We start from the raw sequence: 21,189 nt of genomic DNA on the forward strand, positions 1-21,189 counted from the left end.
ATTATTACAGGCTTTTACAATATTGCAATGAGATGTAATTGCTAAGGTCGTAACTCAACTTGAACTGTAGCAAACTAAGCACGAGCTGAGTCAGAGCTTGCGTTGCAAGTACAGTCAAGGGCAAGAAGAGATACTAAAATTTTGCTCTGTTTTAAAGGTGTGTGTCCCACTGTTTGCACTGCAAACATGCCTTTGTTAGGCAGCACACCCCGTTTAGGTGACTGCAGAAATGCTGACAGGGCTAACGCCACTCAACATTTGTTTCACCTGGCATTATGAGTAAACAATTTACTGTGAAAGCAGGAGAAAGCGCTTGTAATTTGCACTTTTTTTAGACAAGAGTTTAATTAGGAAATACAGACACTTGTATTGAGACCTCAGAGCAACAAGAGTTTGCAAGAGGTCAAGAATCCCTTTGGCTGAAAGACAAATGCAGTGACAGCCTGAAATCCATCTCTGCATGCCTTATATAAGCTGAATCTTCTGATTCTGAGATCTACTGATCTCTTTGAAGCTTCAGCCTCCACTCTGAATATGGTTCTTACCCATCTTCTCTGCTGTGTATTTATCACTGAAATGGTAAATATCCCTTTTATTCTCCACTATTCACACCCCACCGTTCAAGGACTTCATTGTTACCCAGGACAAATCAATTTTTCAGGTCTGAACCTGAATGTGTGACTAGTTGTGCAGTGAATCATCTGATATGGGGCTTTGGTCACAGCCTGAGCTTGTGGAGGCACCTCACAAGAGAAAAGGGAGTTTGTAAAACAAGATGACAAAAGACTCAGAGTGAGGAAGGCTCAGAGGTGAAGGAAGATAAAAACTGTAAAATCAACTGTAGCTGCTTGGGATGTTTTAAAGGGGGGATGCTTTACTCCAGGTTCATTACAGAAATACTGGCTTATTCTCTTTTTGGCTAAAATATGTCTCTCCAGTATTTTGTGTGAGCGTGTTGTCAGAGCTCCCCTGTTGTGGTGGGAGCTGTGTGTTTTGTGTCACAGGCTCTCACCCCATGCTGCACTCAGGCTCTGCACTGAAAACCCTCCTCTTCTAGTCTGTAGAGGAGCAGTAACTAAATGGATTTTCACAAATTCTTTGTTGAGAAAACCTTTTGAGTAGTTTGTGGCTTAGGCTTTATTGGTAGGGTATAGCTGATTATCTAAACAGTTAGTGGAGGGGTAGTGGGAGCAATTTTATATGCAGACAAATAGCAGCAATATTTCTCATGCCATTCCTGTGATTTATAAGCCTCTGCAATTATCTGCATGACCTTCATACTTGTAGGTGCAACTAAGAACAAAATCTGTGCCATAATTGTAGCCTTTTCCTTCTCCAAGGCATAAAAAACACTGTGTAGCCAGGAAATAAGAACTAGGCAAACATATGGAAGATTTAAGCTGAAAATCTGTCACTTATTGGAAACTGCTTGTTTGTTTCTAAATTTAGATTGCATGTTTTTGCTTTAGATGCAATTAAATATAGATATGAAACATGTAGGAATTGTAGCAAAGTCAGATACTGAGTTTCTGTTCAGCAGCTGTAATTTAGCATGTTGTAAGCTGGGATCTTACTAGAACTTGCTTGTGGTTATGTTCACTAGGCTTATTAAAAAAAACCCCAAATCTCCAAAACCCCCTAAAAATCCCCAAAACCCCAACCTGTGCCAAGAGACCTCCCCAAAACTCACCAAAAGCAAACCCAAGAAAACAGCAGAAGTTCTGGGCGTGTCAAAGGTCCTTGCACACTGTCCTGTTTTGAAGAGCCAGTGTGAATGCTCATGCTTGCCTCCTAGATTATTGTTTCCTCAGCACATTTTCCCTCATGTCTGACTGAATGCCTGGGCTAAGCATCTCATAGACAGCAGTGCTATGGCTCAAGCCTTCCCTAATCAGCGTCTACTCTGTGTGAAGATTTACAGCAGGGTCGTTTTTGAAACATTGTGCAATTTCCAAACTCCACTATAAAAAACTTTTCTGCAATTGTATGGTCTGATTGCAGACTTATCTGTTCAAATCCTGTATCATCTGTAATTCCCTTACTACCCTTAATGGTCCTTTTCATACATTTTTATATGACTGTTTAAACTTTTCTCATGATTCATCTGTGGCTATGGCATCCCTCCATAAAGACACCCACATTTCTCAATTTACTTCCTTGTGGAGCATGTTAGATGGAAACCATACCACACAGTTGTTTCTCCCAGTCCTTACAAGATCTGTATTTCATGAGTGCAATTACTTTTAGGAACATTTTCAGATTTAGGGTGAATATTTGAAATAAGGTAGTCAGTTGGTTGATATCCTAGAGCTATAACAAAGACTATTACCTCAGAAAGGAGCACAGGAAGTCTGAGACAGGTACAGATACACTCCTGAAAATGGGAAAGCTAGGTAAGAGAGCAGCTGGAGGGAGTTGTTTTAGATGTAGAGTACTTGTGGGGTTGTTTTTGTGGATCCTACAAAAGCCAGATTCTAATTTACATCTTTTTGTCACCATCTATAAGTGTGTTATATACTACACTTTCCCTTTTTTTCAAATACAGAGACTGGAAATGAGGAACAGGAATTGACATTGAAGACTGAAAACTGGATTTGGGCCAAGTGGACTTCATAAATCAATTCAGATCAATGTTCCCTCAATCTCTCACACTGTGTTCACCCTCAAAATTAAGCCTTCTTTTTGTTAATGACAAACTCAGAGAAACCTATGTCTGACTCTTGTTTCTACAAGCACTGCTGTATTGGGCTTCTTCAGAAGATAGGCTGATAGAAAAAACAGCAAAAATACCTCTTTTTTTGCCTCAGGATTCTTAGTTGGAGGGACACAGAAGAAAACAAACAAGAAAAAGCCCAAACCCAATGAAATAGGCTTTCTGCCTTGGTTACTGGAATGAGTCTAGCTCCTGTTGCTGAGAGGGATCCTGCACCTAGTGCCAGAACTAGGGCTGCTGTGCTGGGGTTCAAAATGCTTCTGGAAACCTGCACAGTGGGACTTTTGTGCACCACAATGCTCAGGTTCCTGGGGTCATGACTTGCTGGGGAAGAGGAAAAGGATCTGAAGCAGATATTCAGAGGGAGAAAATGTTGGCAGATTCCTTATCCTTCCTTTCCTGGGATAAAGCAGACTCATCCCTTCACGCTGGTTGAACATCTGAAGTGGAAGTGTGAACACAACTGAATGAATGCTGGCAGTAAACATTAGTCAGTGAAAGAGTGAACCCTGCAAAGTAAAGGATTGAGAAATGCAATCATCTCAACTTCCTCTTAAAAGCAGGTCTGTGAAATATTTTTATGCTCACCTCTCAAAACTAACTTCTGCTTCATTATTTACTTTTGAGGCGTAGGACAAGTCATAGGATTATTAAAGAGAAGTACAAATCACAAGACACAGTAAGAACCTGGAGACTTGGTGGTAACAACTGGTAGTGTTCCCTAATGCTTGGTTAATATTTACCTGTGATAAAGCAACTATTTAAGCAAATGTGGATGACTTGGTTGTAACATTTGCTTTCAGGAGCAGAGCACGGTGTATTTGACGTGCTTTGAGAAGTTTTCTGAAGACACAAGAACAACTTTTATATCGAGGTCAAACTCTTAGGAAAGCTTCTTTTGCAGCACTTGTTTTCATCTCAGCTGGTTGAAAATGGCGGGTGTAAGCAAATGCTTGAAGTACTCCATGTTCATCTTCAACTTTTTCTTTTGGGTAAGTTAGTGTTTAAACTGTTATTAATGATGTAGGAAATGTGTTCCCCATTATCTGAATGCTGCAGTTAGAGAAATTGTATAGAAAATAGAGCATAAGTGGAACCAGAGTATGATTCTAAATCAGGGAGGGGAGAATATATTTAACTTTTGCCTTCCCTTTGTCTTTTTCCATCTAAACACCTTTACCTCTGCATTTAAAAGTAGACAAGCTACAAATGTGTCTCCCTGTTCATCTTGTGCCCCTCATGATGAGGGACATCACTCATCTCAGTCAGAAGATAACAGACTCTACAATAACAATGCACAGTTGTTTTCCTTTTATTGTTGTTTGCATGCAAGATCCTGAAAATGCAGTTGCAATAGAAAATATGGAAAACTTACTTGAATTTTTAGCCTCCTAATTGATAAATAGTTTTCATAGCCTTCTTTGTGGTTCTTTGCTTTACATTTAGTGCATAATTAGTTTCTGATGGCGGGCAGTAAATGTTTCTAAGAATGTGTGTGCTGGCAGTACTGCCACAGCTGTACCAAGGCTGATACAGCACAGCACAGCAGGCAGGTTTCTAGGTGTTATTTAAACTGCATTTGTCTGCTCACCACATCTCAGCTGGGTTGCAAGAATTTCAGATCTTGAAAGCTCTGGAAAGGTTTGAGTTAAAGAACACTTCTGTCATGGTTCAGCCTCACAGTCAGATTTCCTGACAGAGCTTTGTCAGGTTCACCAGGGGTTCACTGAAACCAGAAGTGGAACTCCTAGACATATTATGGGCTTTGCCTCGAGGGATTATTTTCAAGTGTAAAGGGTGATACCATTCAAAAGGGACCACTAACAGTAGCCTTGGAAAATTTGTGGCTAGCCCAAATTCTTTGATTACTTATGGACCTCACAAAGAAATTCCTGACAGACCAGTGATGGTTTGGACTGTCTCCTCCAGTTCCTTCCTTCAGTTTAATGAAGGCAGATTGAAGATTTTTGACATTTGTGTTGAAGTTTTTATGCAACAGTATTTACAGGAATCTGTAAGTTTCTGAATTTGACTTCCTGTTCCTCAGGAAGTTTTTTCCTGTTTTTGTGGTTTGACCCCCACCAGCAACCAAGTACCACACAGAAACTCACTCACTCCCCCACCAGCAGGATTGGAGAGAGAATTGAAGGCATAAAAGCTGGAAAATTCTTGAGTTTACATATAGACAGTTTAATAGGGAAAGCAAAAGCCATTAATGGAAACAAAACAAAACAAATAGTTAATTTCCTGCTTCACATGGGCAGGCAGGTATTCAGCTATCTCCATGGGGGCAGATCCATATTATGTGAAGTGTTTACTTGTGAACACAAATTCTATGACTCCAAATGTCCTTTCTCCATCTTTCTTCCAGCTTTATCTACTGAACATGATGTCAAATGGTCTGGAACATCCCTTTGGTCAGCTGGGGTCACCTACCCTGGCTGTGTCTCCTCCCAACCTCCCATGCACCCTCAGTCTCCTCTCCAAAGTAGCAGTATGAAAGGAGAAAGAAAACTTGATGTAAGCCCTGCTCAGCAATAGCAGACACTTCTCTATATTATCAACCCTGTGCTCAGCACAAATCCAAAACACAGCCCTATACCAGCCACTGTGAAGAAAGTTACCTCAGCCAAAACCAGCACACCTGTTCACATTCTTCTGTGTTTACTGTGAGCTAAAACACGGACAAATGTCCTAGACTAGAATTAGGAAAGCTCCAAACTACTTCTAGAATGAACATTGGACTAATGTCCTGTGCCTCCAGTGACAGTACGAATTTCCTAGGGAAAAAAAAGGGGTAGGATCCTGGGGGAGTCTGTGAAACAAACTTCCTCCTTTCTTTACAGCAAAGTTGAAAAACCCATAATGTATTCTAAGGAAGGAAATGCTGAGAGCATTCACTGTGCATGTGCCTGCCTCAATGGAACAGAGAAGGACAGGAATGCAACTGTAGTTAACTGTTTTAGGGAAGGTGTTTAGCACTATTAAGAGAGGGAAGAATGAAACAGAGAAGGACAGGAATGCAGCTATAGTTAATTATTTTTAGGCAGATGTTTAGTTTAGCCTGATCAAGATAGGGAAGAACAGTATGGCCGGACAGAAATATAATGAAACAGAACTTTTTGGTTCACATTCCTGTCTCTAATTCATGGAAATCACTAAACTGTAACAGTAAGGTTGAGGGAACAGAGATAACTTTACAGCCACTCATTCCACAGCTGCTCTCTCTAATACTAAGACAATTGAGAAGTGGAAAATTACTGATACTGGGAAATGAAGGTGACTTTAACCTAAAGAGATAAGAACGACTGTTGCGTATTTACCTGGTGTTCTCATTTTACACCCTTTGCAATCTCTCAGGGAGTGTCCTCTCTTAAAAGACTCAGGAACGAACTTTCTAGGCTTCTGATGACATTTTCTAAGCAGGTCATGTAGCATCACACTAAGTGTGTAAGCCCTGGAACAGTCCAAGATAGCTCTGGAAATTGACTATGGATGGCTTCACTACATGATGTGTGTCCCCTGGGCATCTTCATGCCCATCAGCCCCATGCTGGGTTCCAGCACACAAATAGAGCTTTTCATCTTCCCAGTTAGGTGAAGAACAGCAGACTGGTTTTTGAAGATCTATGCTTGGGACCTGGGTGCCTACATGGACTGTTAGAAAATATATGGAGTTTCTAACAGTCCTTAAATTAATCCTTGTCAGTTTTGTGCATTAAACCTAACACATGTCAGATTTTTCTGCTTTCCCTACTTTGGAGTTTGCAGGATATCCAGTCTCACCTGTTGTCCTCATTGCGCCAACTTCTACTCCTCCACATCATGCAAAATTGGAGGATTAGCTATTTTTTTCACTGAATACTGACGTCTGATGCTTGTTTGAAGCAACGTGGTTGGTGACAGAGATCTTTGATCAGCTGTTAATACCAGACTTGCAGTCCCATCTACCAAGTGGCCCTTTCCCTGAACCTTAATGTGAACATCTCAGTCCCTGAAGTAGCAAGACAAGCTTAGCAGGTTTGTTGAGCCAGAGGCCACATTCTCTGCAGGACCTGCCTAGAATTGTCATTTCAGGTGTCTCAAGGAAATATGCCAGTCAAATATTTTCTTTAACAAAAGCAACCTTCTGTTGTTGCAAAAGCTCCTCCTGATACACTCGAACTTACTGTTTGAAAAGGGTGTGCCAGTGGAGGAAATTCCCCACAAATTTGGTATTTGTTTGTGTGAGAATTGCAGAGTCTTAATATACTGTTTGTTCAGCACTATGTCAGGCTCATCTGAGGTAGTATTGATTTAACCAACTGAGCTGTATTTCCTTCTCACACCAAATTTGAAAGCTTGAGAAGGACCAACCAAATGTGAGACCCAGCAGTATTCTTGCTGCTCAGTTTATGAGACTGAGATAAGATCACTGATCCTTTATCAAGGATTGTGGCAAAAATAAGATAGCCATCTAATTTTGGGAAAATGGGTGAAGACATTTTTAAAGAAGCTAATTTTATTCCATCAGAAAACACTAGCAGTTCAATAAAAATGAAATTTCCTGGAATGAAAGTTTATTGAATTGAAACTTTATTTTAAGAATACTTTAAGATGGAGTATTGCAGCAAACTTGATATGTTCAACTTGGACTCCTTGGGAACAGGCCATTTTTATTTGCTATTTCAAAACTTTTCTTTATGTGTTTTTGTACACTTTGCATATTATGAAAATAACTAGAAACAAACAATTATGATTTTACTGAAATGTAGCATTTTTTTATCAACCTAAACCAACTCTATTTTAAAAATTAAAATATGTACACATCTTACTAAATTTTTAATTTATAAACAGCATTTCTATTTTTACATTGAGAAAATATTGTAGTATTCCCATTTGATTGATGTGTTCCTGTACATTTAGCTAAATTTGCTTCTATTACTCTGCTGTATTGTAATGGGAGGTCCTATGTAACAAAAAAACTCTCTTTGGATTTGTAGCAATAGATGCTTCAGTGGAAACTTTCACATTAGCAAGCCCACGTTATCTAGTGAATAACCACATCACACACACAGTGCTGCTGAACAAGACTGAAATGTACAATCATATGATATACCATCAGTTTCTAGGCAAATTCAGCAGGATTCAGAAGGTTTCAGTGGGAAGTTCTAGCTAAATTTGATAACATGTTATAGCTGTCATTGATTGTACAACTTTATTTTTCATGTTTAAAATGTACTTATAGGAGCTTTACTTAGAGCAGGAAAATGTGTGGTACCCATGTCTGAGTGCTGGCCCTATTCCATATTCAATGATCTGCTGAGGTCATTAATGTCTTTGATACTGAATATTATATGAAAACTTCTGTGGGGAAAGTTTTTTTAAAGAAAAAATATCTAAACCACGTAAAAAAGAACTATTTTAATTTCAGTAGTCCCACTCTTCAAGGGAAATTCATAACAACATTTCAGGGCCATTTATGACTTGAGTATTAGCGGCACATGGAGATAATTATAAATCTTGCTAGTCCCTGGTCCTCAGTGAGGTCTCTCTCTTACCAGTCATCTCAGAAGGCACAATCCTCACACCTGAGTAGCCTCTTGGTTACCTATGTCCAACAGTTAATAAAGAGAAATTCTGTGTGAGATTAATCAACAACAAGGTTAGGAATAGAGTGACTGGCACACAGGGGAACAGTACCTCAATGATCGATGAAATAAGAACACCACTAGAAATGAAGGAATGTATCTGGACCTGTGATTCATCTTCCCTGGCTTCAACATCTTAAGGAAAGTCATGCTGGTCAAACATTCACATGTACAAGTTCAAGTTGTACTTGTTTGTTTTCTGTAAAATTATAATGGGAACATATACTCTAGGCCTTTTATGAGACCTGTTCTAAGGATTGGATTGCTGCATTTGAAACAGCAAAAAGAATTTATTTAGAACTTTTCCTGTTAGGGTTACCATGGAGAATGTCTCCAGATATGTGTCCTGAATAAGGCTAGAAACAGCAGATAGGCAAACATCCCTTATCAAATCTTGTGTTTCCATTATTCAAGAAACAACATTCTTTACAGACACATTTTATAGATACAATAGCAATTTATATTTCTCTCTCATCTGACGGAATTTCTGTGTGCTTCCCAAACACATGTATAAATCATCATGTAAATGCTTAGTCCTCTGGGGTGGAAACATCAGGGATTTGGTGCATACCTGAAGATTTAACTACACTTACGAATTTTCCTGGAAATGAATCAATATTCTCTGCTCCAGGAATTCATGTTTCTTTTGCTTTGCCAAACAAGTGATTTCAGAAGTTTGGACAGCATATGGTGCAATTTGGATACTGAATGTTAGTAAAAAAGTTGCTGACCTTTCTAACTTGTCTTTATTTTCTCCCACAGGTGTGTGGTTGCATTATTTTGGGATTCTCTATATGGATACGTGTTACCAGTGCTCAGCAGGTAAATGCATGCAGCCATAACAGCACCATGTGAAATATGAAAACTACTGCATATACTTTAATTTCCCATCTTCATTTCCACAAATTTTCAATGTTTTTGTTGAGGTGGTTTGTGTGGGTGAAGAGGAATGCATTTTACGACGTTAAGATAAAACATCACGGTGCAGGTATTCAGATAAAGGGATCGATGCAAGCAGGGATACGTGACTATGAGAAGTAGCTGCCAGTGTTATTATGTAGTTTCCTGCAGATGCACACAGATTTCTGTTTGAAAATGTGTCTCTCACCTCTAGTGAAAAATAATTATGCTTTTGTTAATGATTTTGGTGTTAGAATAATGTGGAGATATGCAGCTCATAGTCTTTTCCATGTTTTTCCCCATTAGAATAGCATAGTCATGTCTATTCCTAGGGTTACTCCTTATGTTTATGGGGAATAATTTTATCTTTCTCACTATGTTCAATAACACAATTCTCATTTCCCCAGTAACTGAAACTTTGAAAGGGAGAAAGGAGTTTTCCGTTCAATTTTCAATAGCTCTTTAAAAACACCTTATCCTTTTCTTCTCATATTTACATATAAAGAGTTTTAAACACCCAAGAATCTAGGATTACAATGTCCTAAAACTCCTCCTGGAGGGTAGAAAAAAGACCCTGAGTTGCCCTCATGGATTTTTTGTATGGGTTATTAAATTATTTCAGATATTATTACTTTTATTTTCTGCAAAGCTAGGGAAAATAGAGTTTTGAGGAGCTCTCAGTCCTGCAGACATGCAGCAGAGGTTGGTCCTGTCCTTCAAAGACCCCATGGTCCTGTGGACCCTTTTGCCCAGTGAGTACTATTGGCACTGACTCTAAGGTTTAAGCAGTACCTTCTTTCAAATAAATTTGGGACATAGAAATGCAAATTAATTTGAAAGCTTAATTTGCATTCTTCTATTTCTAAAAAGACTTCTTGGTTAGAGAAGTGAAAAATAACCAGGTGTCACACAGAAGCATATTTTTTTCAGCTTTCAGATTGAGCCTTTTGTGTAGATTACATTGCAATTCTTCAGATGACTCCCCTGTTGCTCTAGCATAGTCTGTCAGTTATGAAAACAACTTTAAACCATATTTTTATTTTCCCACCTGGAAATAAAAATATGGTCAAGGTAAGAGATAGCTTTGTACATTCCCTGCCATTTGGCTGATGGCACTTTACCCTTAGCCAGTCCCAGGTGTCTCATGTCTGGCAGAGCATGGATGCAAGAGAACTTGGTTCAAGATGACACCGTGTCATTGGGTAAACAGGTCAGGGTGGAGAGCTCTGCCATTCTCTTCTCTGGAAGAGGAAGAATCACAGCTTTCACTCTTCAATCAACATTTTACTAAAAGCTAAAACTGCCATACTTAACGCTGAACAGTCTCTGGTATGAGGGCTCAAATGATGCAATGGAGTTTGGAAAACCAAAACCACTACCAAATCTTATTTTTTAAGAGATTTCCTGTTCAGAAAAGAATATTTAAATGTGTGTCAAATTGCTTTCCTGAAGCAACACTTAGTATTCTCCAAAAACCTATGAATTAAGAGCCAGGACCAAAATTGAAAGCATTTTCTCACATTTTACCTCCAGGCATGCAAAGTTCCCATTCAAAACCAATGTATGTTTCGCCTCAGTAATAATTGAGCAGACCATAAGGATTTGGCTGTAGATGAATAGAGCTTTCTAAGAATAAATAACAGCAGGTTCAGTCCAACTTGGAAAGGGAAAGAACAACACATTCTTCAAATTATGCTTGTCTATATACCTTTGCAATTTCCATCAGAAGATAAATGTGACAACTTCCAGACATTTTTGCTAATCTTGGCACCAGTATCACTGGAAAATATTCTTTGAACATTTTTCTCTCTTTAGGCCTTTGGCCTTAGTTAGTCCTGTGGGAACTGAATAATTTGATATTTAATAATATTGAGGTATATGAATTGTTTGGTTGAATGCCCCACACATCAAAATAAAGTTCTCATCTCTGAGGATAATATTAGAGATCAAGCCTGGGAGAAAACAAAAAAAGAAAGGAAAAAAATCTGTCTTGGAAAATACATCTAACTATTTCTCAAATATATGCAGCATCACTCTGAGAAGTGTTCTCTCAGGAACAGTCATAGAGCATGTTCCTGGTCTCCTAATGACAAACAGAGATTTTTTTCTTTAACATTCGGTTAATGTAGGAGAGGTTTTGAGGTAATCAAGTCTCCTACTTCCAGTACAAAGCAAAGATTCATTGACTGAAAACCAACTAAAAAGCCACTTTAAAGACAGAAGATCTATATTTATTGAATTACTCTGTAAAGTTGGTTTTCATCTTCTGCAGAAACAAAGGTTGTGAAAAACCAGATATTATAAAGTTCTCCACCACAACATTTGTGAAGGGAGCATTAGAGCTTAGTTTATTTGTGGATCACAATTTCTCCATAGTTGCTACTCAGTATATTTATCAGTTACAAAATAATTATCTTGTTTTGGGGAATACAGATGCTTTTAGGAGGACCTTCTTGCAGCTGAAAGGTTGTTTTTCGTCTCTCTTTCCAGGGGGTAGACAGCAGCCTGCTTGGAGGAGCTAATCTCCTGATAGCCGTAGGTGCCATCATCATGATCCTGGGGTTCCTCGGGTGCTGCGGCGCTGTCAAGGAGAGCCGGTGCATGCTGATGCTGGTAGGAAGGAAAAACATCTCTCTGCCTTTAACAGGCCACAGCTGCATATGATGGATGGAGTCTTTGCAAGTAGCAGCAAATGAGCATCTTTTAATTTAACCAAAAGCATGACTATAATCCTGTGTTTTCTTTGCTCGCCTTGAGTTTGGGCCCCTTCTAAATTCTGTTGTGGTAAAAATTGTGGTTGGTCTCATCAGCAAAAAGACAGGGTCCAGAGAGACTTGAGCATGTTACTCACTAGCTTTTTTCCAATCCAGCCATCATCAAAGTTCCCTCCATCAGATTTCACCCATTACCTATTCTACTTAATATTCTAAATTCCCAGCCCTTTCTTTGCTGGTTCACCTGGAATGTCCTCCCTGTCCTTCTGCCCAACTCTCACCTACACACTGTTACCATGACACTGCTCTGGTGTGTGCCTTGTTTTGATCCCCAGCTGTTCTGATCACTGGTACTCTGTCTTGAGCACCAGTTTTTCTTATAATCAAAGAAGAAATAGTTGGAGCAGCTCTGACTGGAAAATAATTCTACCTACATGGTTAGTCAAGCACCTGAAAGATAAATATTAACTTAAAAGAAATTATATCACCTTGGTCAGAAGTAATACAGTTTTCTACTCCTTTTGTTTTTCCCCAGTTTTTTATTGCACTGCTTCTGATACTGATTCTTCAGGTGACAGCAGGTGTTTTAGGAGCAGTGTACAAACCTCAGGTACAGTATTATTCTATATTTTCATTGGTATCTTCATATAGTTTTATTTCTTCTCAAAAAATTAGTAATATATTTTAACTTGCAGGTTGAAGCAACCTTTAACCTTACTCTGAGCGAAGGTGTAAGTGCACTGCAAAGTACTACAGGAGAATATAAAGAGTATCAGGAAGAGTTCCAGAAGCTGGAGAAAATGGTAATTAAGCAGTAACAAAACGAAGGGATTGTTGCTATTTGTCTCATCTTTGGTATCTGTCTTTGCTCCATTTTATGACTACTCTGCTGCAGGTTTGAATTTCGTTCCCTGGGGTGGGAAAGGGTCTGACTTAAAGGCAAGATGAAACACCACAGAAGGGACTTCTGTTCTCTTGATAGCACAGGGTCTTCCTTGATGATTTCTTTGTGCAATAGTGCTGCCTATAAGAGCAATGAAGCAAGGACACACAACATGCAAGTAAGACCAACAGTTAGGTAAACTCTTTTGGGAGAGGACTGCACGGCCCTTTCTTACAGCTTTCCCTTCTGAAGGAATGTTGATCTTTCACCATATTCCAAATAAGAACTCTCCAGTACTTTTCAGGAAACTTTACCCCGGGGGTTAGGAAAACATCAGGAGTGTATTTAATTTGGAATATCCTACTGCTTTGAAGTCATTAAATGCCACACTACTGTGTTAGAAGAGGGAAGGAAATAGGATGAGAAGTTTATTTTTATTGTGTTTGCCCTTTTCCTGGTGCCCCCATCCTGCAAGACCCCAGATGGCAGATGCTTAGTGTGAGCTTGCTCCTGGGTATCTCACAGAGAACGCCCTGGAATCTCATGGATGACATTGACATCACACACCCCTCCCCTCCCACAGGCAGCTGGGTCTGTGCATTGACAGAATGCCTGCTGCTCTGGTTTTTTAGTCCCTAATGGGTGATTGCTTTTATGGATTGATATAAAGTTAATTTTTATGTTTTTAAAGACTGCTGTATGAAAGAAAACCAAACAAGGACCAATATTTAGGTCTCTTATGTTACTTCCACTTCTCCTTCCCCATTCCATCTTCAGCCTTGTCCTTTGCTTCTGAGACAGTTTATTTCTTCTGATATAATAAGCCCTCTGGAGAGATGAGCAAAATGAAAAATCCCCTAATTACTGCATTAATTTTTAAATGTAACAGGACTGCTGTATTATGTCCCACAGCCTTTGCTTTTATACAAAATTATGCGAACATTTCCAGCTGCTTTTTAATAGAGGGAGGACCTCAAACCCAAGTTTGCACCTCTGAGCTTTAGTGGTTTGAAAATAGAGGAACATGAAGTGAAACTGCACCTGGTTTAGGTTTCACAAACCCCAAATGGAACCCTGGTCTCCTCAGTCCATTTCCGATTTAAAGAGATAACTATCATTCAAAGAGGTTATTTTTATAGATTTCAGAGTTTTATGTGCCTGAATTTTACATTTCCAGCCTGGCTTTTCAAGATGTGAAATGTGGATGTTACTGGAGCTGGCAACTTACCTTCTTCAAGTACAACATACAGAAGAAGGCTTTTAAAAAAAATAGTATACCTAGTGTTCTAGTTCCATTGTGACACTGATAATTACTAGCTTTATAGTATGTTAATGTTTTTTGAGCATCTTATACTGAAAATCTGGTCTTTTTTTCTCCTATCACTTCTTTAAAAAAATCAAACAACTGTTTGCACTTACATTCATGGTATAGAAACGTAAAGGGTATTTGAGATGTATCAGTTTGGGACAACTTCCACATTGAAAAAGGTGAAATAAAATTTGTTTTTTGTTGTTCCTATCAGCTCCCTCACCTACTCTCTTTAAACTGAAAATCACCTATTTTTTAACTCTTCTCCACATTTACTCCTTTCTTGCAGTACCAATGTTGTGGATTGAGGGATGGACCTAAAGACTGGGGACAAAATTTTAACAAACAAACAGACATCTGTCGTTGTGAAGTAGAGAAGCCATCATCATCAGACCTCTGCACCACCTATAGTGACAGACTCGTCTATAAAAAAGTGAGAAAAATGTTCACTCCTCTTTCCAAAGAGCCAAGTTTTAACCCAAGGTTATCTCTGGTGACTGGCCTGGTCAGGAATTCTGTATTTTTCTGAAAAGGCAAAGTTTTGCTTTCTCTTTCTTAGCCAGAATTACCCCCATGCCATCTGTTAAGAAATTACTGTTCATAACTCTGCTCCTGTTAAGAAATGACTGTTCATAACTCTGCTCCTTCCTCTTTGAGTTTAGGCCCTTAGCAATCTGCGTGGGCTGTTGATGCAAATTATTGACTTTGGGGCCAGGGTATGACCCTGGGTCAGAGCTGCACATCCGCTACCCTTTGGCTCTCATTCCTCTCTCTGAAGGCTATGCTCCCATCCAGGCTCATTGTGCTAGTAGACATGTTGACTTTGAGACTTCCAAAATGCTAAGGTATATTGAAAATCAAACACATTAAATGCAGTACCTTTGGGGTTTTATAATTCTTTAATTAAAAAATCCACACTGATTCTGCAGGATCTGCTGGAAAGAAACCTTTCCTTTTGTGGAATTCATGGCAGAATATCCAAAGAGTGATTTCTTACAACTACAGCCTTTTGAAAATCTTAATTAATGTAATAAGGCAAAATAGGAAATACAGGCAAACAGGAAGTACACTTAGAAGGGTACCATCTCATAGATAGTAGAGATCTCAAATACCAAATTTCATAGTTTGTTTGTCTCATTATAAGGAAATCTGGACTCTATGGATATGCAAAAAATATTTAAAAAGAAATGCACAAAATAATTGAATAGCACAAAGTCATTGAAGTTTTAGAACGCTGGTGGTGCAAATTTTGCCAGTATGCACCTAGCACTAAGCGAATTTTAGCAAATATCCGTTCTGGTTGTATAATTCTCTAATTGCACAGCTCCTTAATCAGGTCCTGCCTGAGCAGTAATTTCCTCCCCATGTAGTCCCACAGAAGCAAATACTAAAATATTATTTTAAAGCAATGAAACAATCTGGTTAAGTAGAGGATACCAGAATCCAATCTGGAAATAAGATGTATACAAAAAGGGTGTTTTTGGTCAGACTTTAATGTCTTTTTGGCCTCAGGCAAGCCCTCATAGGACACATGAGAAGCCATCTGTGAAATTACTGCAGGTGCAAGATATTGCTCATATAAACACACATTTCATGGTGATGTGAGATGCTAGTAGAGACACCCAACTCTTCTGATATGGGAAAAAATATTTGAAATCCAGAGCAGTTATGAGTCAGCTTAACTGAGAGATTTTTAGAAGAACTAGAAGACCCATGTGTTTATTGTGAGAGAGGATATATGGTGAAAAAATACAACTACATCTGGGAGGGAAGACAGTTGTAGTGTTGTTACAGTAATGTAATTTGGATGTATTTAAGTGGTACTTGGCTTTCCCTCCTGTTTGCAGAAGGAGGATTGTCAGTGCCTAGAGAAGATGTAGTTGCTGTAAGAACAGACATATGCAAATATTCAAAAGGAGTGTGGCTCTGTGCAGAACTTCAGCTGAACAATCATAGAATAGGCTGAGTCGGAAGGGACCCATCAGGATCACTGAGTCCAGTTCCTGGCCCTGCACATGACAGCCCCAAGAATCACATCATGTGCATGAGAGCATTGTCCAAATGCTTCTTGAACTCTGTCAGGTTTGGTGCTGTGATCACTGCCCTGGGGAGCCTGTTCCTATGCCCAGCCAAGCTCTGGGTGAAGAATATTTTCCTGATATCCAAGCTAAGTCTCCCCTGACTCAGCTTCATGATATTTCCTTCTGTTCTTTCACTGTTCATGAAAGTGGAGAGATCAGTACCTGCCCCTCTGCTTCCCCTCATGAGGATGCTGAAGACCCAAATGAGGTCTCTGCTCAGTCTCCTCTTCTCCAGGTTGAATAGAGCAAGTGTCCTCAGCCACTCCTCATATGCCTTCCCCTAAAGGCCCTTCACATGGCCCTACTTTGGACAATCTCTAGTAGCTTTATAGCTTTCATATGTTATGATGACCAAACCTGCCCCCAGTGCTCAAGGTCAAGCCATCCCAGAGCAGGACAGGACAGTCCCCTCCCTTGCCCGGCTGTGATGCTGGGCCTGATGCACCCCAGGACAGGGCTGGCTCTCCTGGCTGCCAGGGCACTGCTGACTCATGTTCAACTTGCCATGGACCAGGACCCCCAGGTCCCTTTTTGTAGGGCTGCTCTCAGGCATTTTGTTTCCAAGTCAAACCCCAACTTAACCAGGGTTTCAAAATCTGGCACCTGACCTTGTTAAACTTTATATGATTGGTGATTGCCCATCTCTCTGTTTTGCTCTATCTCTAGGGCCTCTTTTCCCTCAAGGAAGTCAACAACTCCTCCTAGTTTAGTGTTGCTGGCAAACTTCCTTAGTATTCCTTTGAGTCCTGCATTCAAGTTGTTAAGGAACGTGTTGAAGAGGATTGGACTGAGGATGGAGCCCTGCAGAATCCCACTACTAACCAGCCTCAGATTGATGTTACCTCACTTACTATAATCCCTTGTGCCTGACGCACGAGCCAGTTGCTCACCTAAGGCATAACATGGCCGTATGCTGGACATTTTGTCCAGAAGGATACTGCGAGAGACAGCACAAAAATCTTTGCTGAAGTTCAAAAATTTTACATCTATTGGCTTTCCAAGACCATTAGGTGGGCTACCCTGTCATAGAAGGAGTCAAGTTCAACAGGCAGGACTTTCCCCTCATGAAGCCATGCTGGTTACTCTCTTCCTTCCAGCTCTAGCCTAAGACCACCAAACATTGGACAAAATTAATTTAGAAGATAGGTTTTATAACCAAATATTTTTAGTTAATCCCAAGTCTAATAATAAACCTTGAAGTTTCAAATCCAAACACTGGTGGGAAAAAATCTTCCTCTCAGACCTGGTCATGGCTGGCTGCATTGACTCTTTCCTAGCACCAAATGATTATCAAATGGAAGTAAGAACAAACACTTCTTTCTTTGTTGACTGAAAATAAGGCAAATATTAGGCACTACAGCTGTATGTCTTCCTTTAAGAGCTTGTTATGGTCAGCTACTAAATCTTCATACTTGGGAAGGCAAAGGCTTTTGCAGAGCATAAAGTACACATAGCTGTGTGTTTTGTGTTCATTAGCAACAAGCCAGAGTAAATTCAAATAGCCTTTTTTTAGCCCAGAGCTAAAGAGAAAGAGAGGGAGAGTTTGAAAGTTATTTTAGAAGATGCATTCCTATATATTCCTATATTTTCCTATATATTCCTATTATTCCTATATCCTATAGGATAATATTGCTTACCTGTAATTAATAATTTTGTTTTCTTTTTCAGTCCTGTGGAGAAGTGATTATGCAACAAATTAGAGACAATCTGGTCATAGTTATGGGGATCGCCTTTGGACTGGCTGCTGTTGAGGTACCAGTGTACACTGTTAAAACACTTAGTAGCTGACAAGCAATATGTTCTACTTGGAAATACATTGGGAATGGGATTAAAACACATGGCTTGCTCAATTAATAGACTAGGCAAAACCACCTCTCACCTTAGCTATAACATTACTGTTATTCATATAAACATATTTCATTAAAGTATGTGGCTGCTGAGCAGCAGACTTCAGGTGAGATCAGACCACCCTGCTGCCTGTATGAGGGTATCACATGGGAGATTTTCGTCACAAAAATTGCCAGTCCTGAAGCTGGGCTGTGTCTTGACACTGAGCCCTGTGTTCAGAGATGTGCATGAGTAAACAGTGTCAGAAGACATGAGGAAGAATAGACAGATTTTTTCCTCCTCTTTCTCATCTTTTCTTGAGGGAGAAGTAATGTCCTAATAAAACTTAGCCCCTAGAGTACATATTTTTATTATTAAGAAGTTTTGGTACAAAATTATAATTTGGAGGCATTAAAACTTTAAGCACCAAGATGATGCATGAATGTGCCTGAGTGCACCCATGTGATGCTCCATATATTCCTGTGTAAAAAAACCGACAGAATATGTGAACTGTTTCTCTTAATTTCCTCACCATACACTGAAGAATAACATGCGAGATTTTCTCTGAAGAGAGGAAGAAAAGAAGTAAGGCTATCCAGTCAGCTAGTTGATTTTGATTTGAATAGGAGAAAATGATAAAGAAACAGGGGATTTCATCATGATGCTTTCTTCAGTCTTTTTTTTTTCTTTTCACTCTTTCTCCTTGGTTTTCCTCCACCCTTGCTCTCCACCAGTGGATGTTTGAGGGAAAAACAGAAATGACAAAGATTGCTGTGGAAAGTTCGGTTTGTTATTCAAAGCAAATACTTCTTAACATCATTGGCAGAGGATTGCTCCTCATGACAGAAGAGTGGGCAAGAGCCCCAGTTCAAAACTGTGTTTCCAGGAAAATAGTAATAAGTGGGGAGGAATTATGCAGCTGCAGCACTGGAGGTATACAGGCCACCAACTTCTTACTTAGCACAGGCTTTCTGGTATTTAAGGAGCTATATGTAGGCAATCAGGTCTCTCACACATATTACTTTGAAGGAAAAATAGGTGAAATACACTGATATTAAATAGTCTTAAAATATAATTGAAGTGTAAAATTGCATCTGTATCCCTAAACAAATTATAATATCCCTAGACAAATTATATTGCTCTAGCTATTGCAGTTATGTGGGTAGTAGCCCTTAGTTCATTGGCCATCATTCTTTCCTGTTCTCCAGCTGGCATTTTCTGTGCTGGCTGCCTTTCCCAGTCATAAAAGGATTGGAAAACAACATGAATAAACAATATGAGACTCAGCACAAATTGTCAGATAGCAATCTACACTTGATAAACATTTAGCCTTTCCATATTAACTCAAGCAATTGCAAATCAAAGGCCACTTGCTTAACCACCTCTCTGCTCTAGGAAATCCCAGATAAAAAGAGGTGCTCTTCTTCCCTCTGCCTGCTTCATTATGCCACTTGTTACTGCTTTCAGCTCACCTTACTAGTGAAAATTATATAGATAAGAAGGGCCCAGTTTCATTTGGGTGCAAGTGCAAATGTGGGTATAGTACGTCAGAGAAGCCTTGTCAGTTTATTCCAGGTGTGAGGCCATCCCGTTGCCTTAGCTGTACCTCTGTCCTACATGTGCTCTTCTGTGCCTCTTCCTTAAGTAAATAAAGTATGTCAGTGTTTGTGGTTTCAAAGGTGTCAGCTGGGTGCTTTCCACTTTTGTGGAACACCTTCACAGACTGGTTAACTTTAAATTCAGAAGGAAGGTTTCTGATCTGAGCTCACCGGCTGTCTGCCACACATCATGGAATTGTACCCAGTTATTCCCAACACAGAAGGTGACTTTATTGAATTTTCTATTTCATGTAACAGTTTCTTCAGTGAACTCACTATTGTGCATTACTGATAAATATAAAATACTTGTTGCATGATCATTTGCAACTCAAAACAGTGAGGTAGGTTTATGGATGTATACCTGTATACAGTATACACATGTATATGTATACTTGTATACGTACACTTCACACATATGGTTACACAGAAAAGAGTGACAGTGGAAGAGAGATTTCAAAGGGAGACAACCCTTAAAATACACAGTGAACATTCCTCTACCTTTATCAGAAAAGAAAATGCTCAATTTTTGTCCAGATTTCTTGAACTTCTCTGTAATTGCTGCTCCATTACAGCTAACAACTGCATTTTTAAATACATAGAGATACAGGGGTCCTCATGCACAGAGGGAATCCATCTTTTAAACAAATGAAACTTCTCCACATTATCTGCAGTCTTACCTGTGGTATATACTGACTTCATTAAATGTCTCTATTCTGTAAGAGGCACATTGGAGAAAATCTTCTGCATGGCAGATTTAGCCTGCATGTAAATCCAAGACATTTGCAAACAAAATATTCCCATTGTGTATCAGTTGATTTCCAGAATTACCAAGTAATACCAGAAATATTTTTGTTTTCCAGATTCTTGGTTTGGTGTTTTCTATGACCCTCTACTGTCAGATCGGGGGAAAATGAAACTGTGAAAATGTCAGGATGATGTCACCAGTCAAATCAAGATCTTTCTAGAAAGAGGGCTAGAAATTTGGCTGGCCACATTCAGAAAAATATATGCATGTCCCAGGCAGCTGTTCTGATGAAAATGGCAGCTCTTGTGCCCGTGGATGCTTAACAACTTACAAAATGACCTCTTTATATTTCATAAGACTTAATGATGTGAATATGATTTTTTATTTGCAATAAACATCTTTGTTTGTGTTTCTGAGGTGTTTATTTTGTCCGAAGACAGCAATTATGTCATGTTGAGAGTGAGTTCACCACGTGGTGTGCCCTCATGAGTGTTAAACCACCCACAGCAGAGTCACCATAAACAGCTGCAAACCATCATGCAACGGCTGACTGCTCCAGGCAACTCAGGTCCCTGGGAACCTCTGCTTGTGGAGTAGGGTGTTTTCATTAAGAGAGTCATGAGTTAGGGTTTTGTTACCTGTGGGAAGGGCAACTAACTTGGAACCACGTAGGAAAGTCGCACTTCCTTTCAGGGATGTTTAAATCAGTATCTTGGTGGCTGAGATGGTTGTTCTTGGGCCCAAATGATACTTAGGTTGCATAAATGAGCTGGATTTAGTGGCATGTGTT

The 21,189-nt window shown here is 39.5% G+C and overlaps 1 protein-coding gene across 1 annotated transcript; it reads left to right on the forward strand.

Annotated features, from left to right (window-relative positions):
* Window positions 1–3,645: 3,645 nt before the first annotated feature.
* TSPAN8 (tetraspanin 8) lies at window positions 3,646–20,568 on the forward strand. Its single transcript, XM_058023668.1, has 8 exons — window positions 3,646–3,705; window positions 9,105–9,164; window positions 11,733–11,855; window positions 12,492–12,566; window positions 12,652–12,759; window positions 14,438–14,581; window positions 17,898–17,981; window positions 20,515–20,568. The coding sequence occupies exons 1-8, from the start codon at window positions 3,646–3,648 to the stop codon at window positions 20,566–20,568; spliced, it is 708 nt and encodes a 235-aa protein (XP_057879651.1).
* The last annotated feature ends 621 nt before the right edge of the window (window positions 20,569–21,189 follow it).

This window comes from Melospiza georgiana, chromosome 4 (genome assembly GCF_028018845.1).
Source record: "Melospiza georgiana isolate bMelGeo1 chromosome 4, bMelGeo1.pri, whole genome shotgun sequence".
Taxonomy (NCBI): Eukaryota; Metazoa; Chordata; class Aves; order Passeriformes; family Passerellidae; genus Melospiza; species Melospiza georgiana.